General features: G+C 33.2%; 1 protein-coding gene across 1 annotated transcript; it reads right to left on the bottom strand.

Moving 5' to 3' along the window:
• Positions 1-535: 535 nt before the first annotated feature.
• Positions 536-8,317, bottom strand: LOC135950743 (uncharacterized). The gene is made up of 2 exons (XM_065500275.1): positions 4,736-8,317; positions 536-721 (listed from the first exon to the last, which is right to left on the bottom strand). The coding sequence occupies exons 1-2, from the start codon at positions 8,315-8,317 to the stop codon at positions 536-538; spliced, it is 3,768 nt and encodes a 1,255-aa protein (XP_065356347.1).
• Positions 8,318-10,156: the final 1,839 nt, after the last annotated feature.

Raw genomic sequence — 10,156 nt, forward strand, 5'->3', positions numbered from 1 at the left:
ATCGGTTTGAGATGTTGCTTACACTTAGCGAAAAACGACGACTTTTTATAAGTGTGTTTTAATTTTATTTACATTAAAATTTTTTCAATATTTTAATAAATAAAATAGTGATGCAAATAAATGGTTTAAAAACCAAAATATAAAAGAAAGTGTAATTGTGTTTGATTGCGAATTTGTGTTGATGCAGATGAAGATCCAGACAGTGAAGTCAGTGGAGATCCAGGCAGAGAAGACCATGTTTTATATGTATTGTATTAAAAAAATGTAAAAAATAAAGAAATTGTTATTTATATTAATTAGCAAAAAAAATAGAAAGGAAAAATTGTCAGGTGTCAAATCGTACACAAACGGTATCAAGTCGATAATTTTTGGTATCAAATTGACAACGGTCTGGTGTCAAATCGTACACAAACGGTGACAAATTGTCAACGGTCTTTTATAAAATCGTACACGAACGTTGTCAAATCGACACGGATGGTGTCAAATCGGCTACGGAATGGTGTAATTTTTTCGTTGTCAAATTGACACCGTTCGTTTACAATTTGTACACATACGGGGTTGATACACTATTGACACCGAATGGTGTCAAATTGTACACGGATGTGTTCATTTTTTCGCTGGGTGTAATGAAACACAATTCATCAGCACTTGTAAGAATTAGATTTGTGATTGTAACTTGTGAATAATTGCGTTTCATCAAAATACAATCACAAGTTTGTAGCTATATAGTAAGTGAATTTTACAAGTCACAAGTCATACTTCTACAAGTGGTTTAGTTTCACTAAACTAAATTTGCACTTGTAAACTTGTAGAATTGTAGAAAAAAGCTTAGGGTCGACGGAGACCCTCAGAAAAAATTTTACAAATTACAAGTGAATGATAAATTTAAATAAAATTTAATTTTTAACTATTTTTTAATAAAAATTTGTTAAAATAAACACAAAATCCAAAATTTTTAATATTAATTAGCATTTAGTTACTTAATATAGAAAGGCCCTAACTCGTGTTTTTTTGCTAAATATTATATATGATTGGGGCTTTCTATATTAAAGTAACGATTTATTTATTTTGTTTACTTTAAATAGGTTTCATATATATAGAAGTTATGCCACCATAGGGTCTCCGTCGACCCTAAGCTTTTTTTCTACAATTCTACAAGTTTACAAGTGCAAATTTAGTTTAGTGAAACAAAACCACTTGTAGACGTATGACTTGTAGACTTGTGACTTGTAAAATTCACTTGTAGCTACAAACTTATAATTGTATTTTGATGAAACGCAATTATTCACAAGTTCACAATTTTACAGGCAAAAACACTTGTAATTGTGAACTTGTAGCTTAGTGAAATAGGCCCCTGGGCTTATTAAAAACACGAATTAGGGGCTTTCTATATTAAAGTAACGATTTATTTATTTTGTTTACTATTAAATAGGTTTCACATATACAGAAGTTATGCCACCTAATTTTAAGGCGATTGATGTAGGGTATCATATGGTCGGGCTTTACAGACTATACTTTCTTACTTGTTTTTTTTTTATAGGATATTTTAGCATTTTGAGTAATAATAAATAAGAATTGTAAAATTAATATCACAATATATGTTTATGTACAAGAACTTGTAATTGTAGAAATTGTGGTTTACAAGTGCAAAAAGCTACAAGTGTTGTGAAAATTTTAATGAAACACAATTCATCAGCACTTGTAAGAATTAGACTTGTAAACTTGTAGAATTGTCGTTTAGTGAAATAGACCCTTGAAAAAAATTTAAACTTTGACCCACTGTAAAAAAAATTCATACCAGCTGGACTATAAGTTTATTCTACTAAAAGGATCTACTCAACATGCCCTTTCAGAATTATAGGGTCGCTAGTCTGTTCCAATCAAAAAGTCTCAATTTGTTGGACAGTGTTATTATTATTATTTTTTCGTCAATAACATATTGTTTTAAAGGTAAGGAATACTATCATATTCCACGAATGAGGAAAAAAGTCTCAGCGAAAAGTTGTATTCTAAATATCGAAACAAAAGAAGCAAGAGAGCCAAAGTAATAGTTGCATAATTCAACATGCGCCGGAATTGCTAAGAAAGTTGTTTCGATTGCTAATTTCAGCTTAAGTTATTTTCCTTTACATATTTCAGATTAAAACTGACTTTCAAAACGAAGAAGTTTATGGTATTTGAAACGCAATCCAAAAAAAAGTGTTCTATAAACACTTCCTGTTCACTTCCAGGAACCTTTGTATGGAAGTGAAATATCAAAAATGATACTCAATTTCGTCGAAATTGTTTTTCTTAAATTCCTCCTGCTTATAGCCGTCGGCTTTTGATGGTAGAAAAAAAAGGATCAGTCAGGAACTTTTCGAATTATACAAGTTTTTTATTCATAGCACGTCGTGCTGCCTCTTCAGATTTTTTACAAAAAAAAAAACTTAACTTGAAAAACGGAAATTCAAAAACCATATTTTGTAGGGATTGAACTTCAAGGGTAATATTTTTCCCTACAAAATCTAATGTAATTCTATTACAATGTAATACAGTAAAAGTAGCTTAAACTAAGAGTTAAATATATATATAAACAAAAAAATTAATTTTGTATAAAAAAAATATTCATTATTTAGATTATGAACGCTGGTTAAGGATTACGTCTTAACATGGCCCCGGCCTTGCCACGTTGCAATTTAGAGAGCTTTGTGAAACATTTCCAATGCGCGAACGGCAGCTTTCAGTTGCATGAGAGTGTCTTTAGTTGATTTAGATTGAGCTCGTCTCCCTTTAGATTTTAGCTGGCTATGATGGGGGCTCTTTCGGAACTTGTTTTCTAGCTTGCGTTTATGAGTTCCATGGCAGTTTCTTCTCTCTGTCTCTATACGAGGATGTTTATGTAAGTGTATGATAGAATGATGTTTTCTACATAATCGACATGTATGGAGATTAGGGCGACTGAAATTTAAATGTTAAACCATATTATTATTTTTTTTTTTTTAACATCGATGAAAATAGAAGAGAATTATTAAGTTTTAGTTGTGTGGATATGAAGCAGTTTGTAAGTATTGAATGTGTGTGCATATGTACATGTGTGGGTTTGGAATATGTATATACAAAATTTTTTTTGGTTATAATTGTGGATTTATTCTTTGGGCAGTAGTACAATTTTTGAAATAGGTCTCGTAATAGATCCACATTGGGTTTTTAAAGTCACAACTCTTACGTGGTTATCACTTCCCATGTGGACTTGAGTCACTCGGCCAAGTCGCCATTCTGCTGGAGGTAGAGTCTCATCTACAATTACTACTAAATCATTTAATTGTATCTCTCTTTGAGGATATTTCCATTTTACTCGTTTCTGCAACTCTCTTAAGTATTCTGCTTTCCATTTCCTGCTAAACCGATGATGTAGGATTTTTACATTTTCCCATCTATTAAGCAAAGGCAGATCCAGTTTGTCAGGCTCCGGGATTTCCATTATTGGCATTCCTCGTAAGAAGTGGCCTGGTGTAAGAGGCAGAATTTGAGATGGATCATCACTTATTGGTGATATTGGGCGTGAATTTAATACGGCTTCTATTCGACATAAAAGCGTTGTAAATTCTTCGAAAGTAAAAATCGTATTTTGCGCTGTTTTTTTAAAATGCCGTTTAAAACTTTTTACGGCTGCCTCCCATATACCTCCAAAGTTGGGACCACTTGGGGGTATAAAGTGCCATTCCATACCATGACTTTGATACATTTTAATAACACTCTTTGAGGTCATTTCCATGAATTGTTTGTAGTCTTTAAGGAGTTGTTTGTTTGCACCTACAAAATTTCTACCATTGTCAGAATACACGCCTTTTGGGAATCCTCTTCGGCTAACAAATCGTGTAAAGGCTGCCATAAAACTTTCGGTAGAAAGGTCTGAACAGGTTTCTAAATGTATCGCTCTAGTAGCAAAACATACGAAAACGCATACATAGCCCTTATATGTGCGACATTTTCTAAGAGGGGCACTTTTTAAATGAAAAGGACCAGCAAAATCGATCCCAGTGTGTGTAAAGGGTGGGGCAAATGTAACTCGTTCTGAAGGAAGGTCTCCCATTAACTGATTTTGAACCCTTTTCTTATAGACTGTACAAATTTTACATCTAGATATACAGGATTTAATCTTATTTTTTACTTTGGGTATAAAATATAATCTTCGCAAATTAAAAAGCATCAGTTGATTTTCGCCATGTAAAAGTAAAATGTGGATGAATTGTACCGATAAGTCACATAATTTGGACTTGGGAGAAATTATTTTTGGGTGCCGTTCATCGTAAGTAAGGTCCTCTGAATTCTTAAGTCTACCTTTTACGCGCATTATTTTCGATGCATCTAAAAAGGGGGTTACTGACAGAAGTGGGCTTTTTTTTGTTAATTTCATGGAGGATTTTAAACTAGCATATTCTGTGGGATAATACTGAATTTGAGAGATTTTTATAAGACGATCTTTTATCCATTTTAACTCCATAGTAGTTATCTCCCCTTGTGTCACTTCAATTGTATTCCGATATTTTGATAGTCCACGATGAATGAAACGAAAGGCATATGCAATAACTCGTAGAGCTCGGGGAAGTGAAGAGAAATCTTTTAATATATCGTCTTGTATGTTTGTACACAAGCATTTAAGATTATTATTTATGGGGGATAAACTTGTTATCACTTGATTGAAAGGGCATTGTGTGTATTCATGTGATAGGTAACACTCAGTTGTTCTTGCCTCGGGAGCAATTGCTTTTGATATTTGAATAACAGGCCATTTACATTCTTCCTGGATTAACCATCTAGGACCTTCCCACCACAAGGAATTGTTTTTGAGCTCTTTGGGGGTACAACCTCGTGTACCTAAATCAGCAGGGTTTTCAGCTGATGGGACATGGCGCCATGTAGCATTGTTTACGTTTTGTCGAATTTCTGAGACTCTATTGGCCACATAAGTTTTCCAAACGTGAGGTGGTTTGTCTAACCAGGAAAGAACTATTAAGGAGTCTGACCACAATATTATCTCATCAGACTTTAAATTCATGTTATTGAGAACATTTTTTACAAGTTTGGAGAGTAAAACTGCTCCGCTAAGTTCCAGTCTTGGTAGACTAGTTTTTTGTAGGGGGGCCACTTTCGTTTTTGCTACTAAAAGTTTCGAAGATACTTGGTTATTTGATTCAATATTACGCAGAAAAATTGCAGCGCAGTAAGCCTTTTCAGAAGCGTCGCAGAATCCGTGAAGCTGGGTTTTATTCATAGGGGAATAATTGAGCCATCTTGGTATTTGAATCTCCTTCAAGTCGGGCAAATTTTCATTGAATTGAATCCATTTTTGTAGCGATAAAGGTTTAACCTTAGAGTCCCAATTATCTCCTTCGAGCCATAAATGCTGCAGTAACATTTTGGCTTGAATTATAATCGGAGCTAACCATCCAGCCGGATCAAATAAGGTGGCAACTTTCGATAAGATTTGGCGTTTAGTAGCACTAGTGGGTGTCTGAGTGGGAGTAATTGCGTAACTAAACGAGTCACTTATTGCGTTCCACTTAATGCCTAGCGTTTTGGTTGAACTTGCATCATAAAATTTTAAAAAATTAGTATCTACTCTGTCTTTCTCAGGAATGTCTTTCAGTAAATTGGAATGGTTTGCAGTCCATTTTCGTAATGATATACCTGCTGATTGAAGAACATTTATAAGCTGAGACTGTGCCTCCTTTGCTTCAGCCATATTATGACCACCTGAGAGCACATCATCAACATAGGTTTCCTTTTCCAAAATTGCAGAAGCTAAAGGATACGAAAGGGTACAATTTTTTGCTAATGTGTGAATAGTTTTAATTGCAAGGAAAGGAGCACAATTTAGTCCGAACGTAATAGTTTTCAGGGCAAAGTCTTCAATTATTTCTTGATCGGAAATTCGGAAAAGAATTTTTTGAAACTTACGGTCATCGGGGTGTATCCAAATTTGTCGGTACATTTTCTCCATATCGCTGTTAAATACGAACCGATATAAACGCCAATTAAGTATGACCATTGTCAAGTCCGATTGCAATGTTGGACCAGTATATAAGACATCATTAAGTGAGAGCCCAGAGTTGGTTTTCTTAGATGCGTTGAAAACAACTCTTACTTTGGTGGACTTGGCTTCGGGTTTAACTACTGCATGATGGGGCAAATAAAATGAGTAGTAGCACCCATTCCGTGGGATTTCTAAGTTTGAAGCTTTTTCCATATGATCTAAGTTCAAGTATTCGGTTAATACTGCAGTATATTGAGTTTTTAAGTCTTCGTTTTTCTGTAATGATTTCTCCATTCGTATGTATTGTGCTTTCGAAATGAATCGAGATGGACCAAGAGTAAGTTTGGAAGGAAAATCTTTTCTAAAGGGTAATCTGACCATGAATCTTCCCGTTGGCAGTCTTCTAGTGGTTCGTTCAAAAAAATCGTTACAATATTTATCATCATCGGAAAGTGGTTTATCTTCCCTTACTTCCTCGACTTCCCAAAATTGTCTTATTAATTCATTTGTGCTTTCTTCATTTTCATAAGAAATCCATGTAGAATAAGCGTTAACGGAATTTACTGGACCACTTAATATCCACCCAAATACAGTATTGAATGCTGTAAGAGAGCCAATATTTTTGATTATACTTCCAGCAATAATTAGTTTATTGATAATCTCGCCGCCTAGTACTACATCAATTTGGGAAGGGATGAAACAATTGGGGTCTGCCAAATTTAAATCGTTGAGACCATCGAGGTATTCATGTTCAATAGGATACGAAGGTAACAACTTAGTAAGCCTTTTTAGAACAGCGGCTTCTATATCTATTTCAATTTTGTGAGACTTTTCTACAACCTTGAAAACACATAACTTATCTGAACTACTTGTTACATTACCGCCCATTCCCGAAATGTTAGTACGGAAATTTGTACAGGTCAAATTCAATTTACCTTGTAACCTTTCAGTAATAAAAGAACCTGAGGAACAAAAATCTAACATAGCTCTAACTATAAATTCTTGTCCTTCATGTTCGATTGTGATTAATGCTGTGGGAAATATTGTATGTGGCTTATTGGCTGTAAAATAAGTTTGTACTTGAGCACTTTCATCATCCGAATTATGTGATATTGCTTCATTGTCATTATATTGAGTCTGTGTTAAATGTACTTGTGATCTTCTATTTGTCGCGGAGGAGGTGGGGTTATCATTTTGATATTGACCATCGGAATGGAGAAGAGTGTTGTGATTGCGTCTACAAACTAAGCACAAATAAGTACTTGTACATTGGGATGTTTTGTGAAGTGGTGATAAACAATTTTCACAGATTTGATTTTTTGTCACAAAATCTATTCTTTCTTGGACCCTCAACTCTTTAAACTGTGGACAAGATCGTAAAATATGAGACTTCTTACATATTTTGCATTGTTTTGTTTCTGTATGAACACTTTTCTCGGTAAAGTAAGTTTGTGATCGAAGTTGATGTGAATTGTTATGAAATTTGTTTTTATTTTGTGATTGGGTGTTGAACTTTATTTGATTATCTTGCGAATGTGTACGAATTTTCGGATTCCTAATACTGTCCATTCTTTCCAAAACTTCGTATCTTGAAGTGAGGAAACTATTCATTGTATCCCATTTAGGAAAGGGGTTTTTGGCGATCTCTCGCTGCCAAAGAGCTTGCGTATCCTCTGGAAGTTTCCAGGTACAAACATGAATCAGAATTGTGTCCCAGTTATCTATGCTTATTCCCTGCGAAGTAAGTATCGTAAGACAATCATTAACTGTAGTCTGAATTCGTTGAATTTCCTCACCTGAGTCTGTGTTTGCTATTTTGATACCAAGAAGAAGTTGTAGTTGTTTGTCTACTAATAACCACTTGTTTTCATACCTTAACTTGAGTGCATCCCAAGCTAAATTAAAATTTTCATCGGTAAGCATATATCTTTTAACAATTGTACCAGCTTGACCACGAGTTTTATTGCGTAAGTGATAAAGTTTTTGAACATTAGTCAATTTTGGATGGTTTATGTATACCGCTGTAAACATATCTTTGAAAACGGGCCAGTCTTCATAACTACCGTAAAATTCTTCTGTATCACATGGTGGTACTTTAATGCATGATACATTTGGAGGTGGTTGCCTATGCTCTATATTAGACGTAGGTTGCTGGATGGGTTCAATTTTTCTTTTTTCCAACTCTATTTGGTCTAGTATTTTTGATTTCCATTTATAATAACACTCAGCACAACTTTCAAATTTTCCTTTGGCCGACTCTTGAAATTCCTTAGTTACGGCCACATCATCTGAAACCATTACTTCATGATATGCTGACACTAAATCCTCCCACCTCTGAGTGAGGTCTAGAAGCTTCACTTCTAATAAATTAAGCGTTTGATCATCAGAGCATTTTTCAAAAATAGTGCAAAATGACACTAAATGATCAGAAGCGAAAATGAATTTAACCGTCATACTCATGATGAAAAATAAGAATAAAAAGAAAGTTCTATCTTTTAAAAGTTAAGTTAGAATGTTATGAATTTCAAGAAAATTGTCTAGCTTTTCTATAAACGACAATATAAGCAACTAATTACCAATATTTTATGAAATGATGCGACTAATTATTTACAACTCAGCCTTTTAATTATTTGAAATTATATTATATTGTAGATACAGACCAAAATACGGAATTTGAAATACTTTGTAATGACAATGTTTAATGTATTACATCTATTCATATATCGTTACTCCAAATTATTATTAATCTTTCAAATTTAACTTGTTATTGGATATATATAATAAATAATGACCAGAATATTTAAAAAAATGTGATGGTGCATGAGGAGTTGAAAATGTGAATGGGTATAAATTGACAATCAGATATATGAATGTGTTTTATAAATTTATAGGATGTATTTTCTTTACCTTTGATAATTTTGCTGCAACTTAACTAAGTCTGCTGGAATTTTTTGTTCAAATAGACTTTAACGAATGTAATGATGTTTCATAAACAAATCCAAATTTCCACAATATTCTTGGGTTAAAGGGGTTGATTGCGTCATTAAAATTCACTATCTTCGATGTTTCTTCTTCCCCCAAAGCTTCGTAACTTTTAATTTAAATTTAAAATTATTGGGCCATTAACTTTTCCAAAAATTTATTTTTTCTTTAGTATTATTTTCATATAAAAATCAGCACGTTTATTATTTGTTATTTTATGTCACTTTGTTTTTTCGTTTTATATCTCTCTTTTACTTCTTTCGTTACATGCCCAACTAAAGATGACACGATCTGACGATAACTTTATTTAGTACTAAAGAGCTTAAGAAATGTGCAAAAAATTAAATATTCAAAGAGCATAAAAAAACGCATTCATGAGAGAACGACACGAAGTTTTAATTTTGTGTATACCCAAATTTCTTCCGTTAAACTGGAAAAATAAATATTCTTATGTTGGAATTTACAAGCATTTAACCAATTATAAATCTGAACTTGGATTTTATGTAATATTTTCCACTTATTTTTTTCAATGCACAATTTTCTCCACTAAACTTTGAGGTGATATTTTTTAATGCACATACACACACACTGCTTATGTCAACCTTTTATTATACTTTTGTTTGTACTTACTTTCTTCTTCCACTCATCTCTATAAAGGGCTGTTTTAAATAATATTGCAGAGATGCAAATTTGCGTACAAAACGGGGATAATACTTAGCTTTCAATAATTAAATTATTTAATTAATTCTGAAAAATTATTTTAAGATGTGACCAGTATAAACTCCAAAGCGCTGGTTTAGAGGGTATCGAAGGACCAATGTTCACTTCCAGGAACCTTTGTATGGAAGTGAAATATCAAAAATGATACTCAATTTCGTCGAAATTGTTTTTCTTAAATTCCTCCTGCTTATAGCCGTCGGCTTTTGATGGTAGAAAAAAAAGGATCAGTCAGGAACTTTTCGAATTATACAAGTTTTTTATTCATAGCACGTCGTGCTGCCTCTTCAGATTTTTTACAAAAAAAAAAAACTTAACTTGAAAAACGGAAATTCAAAAACCATATTTTGTAGGGATTGAACTTCAAGGGTAATATTTTTCCCTACAAAATCTAATGTAATTCTATTACAATGTAATACAGTAAAAGTAGCTTAAACT

Source organism: Calliphora vicina, chromosome 2 (assembly GCF_958450345.1).
Source record: "Calliphora vicina chromosome 2, idCalVici1.1, whole genome shotgun sequence".
NCBI classification, from domain to species: Eukaryota; Metazoa; Arthropoda; class Insecta; order Diptera; family Calliphoridae; genus Calliphora; species Calliphora vicina.

Bases quoted from the DNA above. Each gene is read 5' to 3' on its own strand.
- LOC135950743 (XM_065500275.1), bottom strand. From the start codon at position 8,317: ATGGTTTCAGATGATGTGGCCGTAACTAAGGAATTTCAAGAGTCGGCC. The intron at 722-4,735 runs GCAAGAACAACT...CTTACTATATAG, and splicing joins CAAAAGCAATTGCTCCCGAG to CTACAAACTTGTGATTGTAT.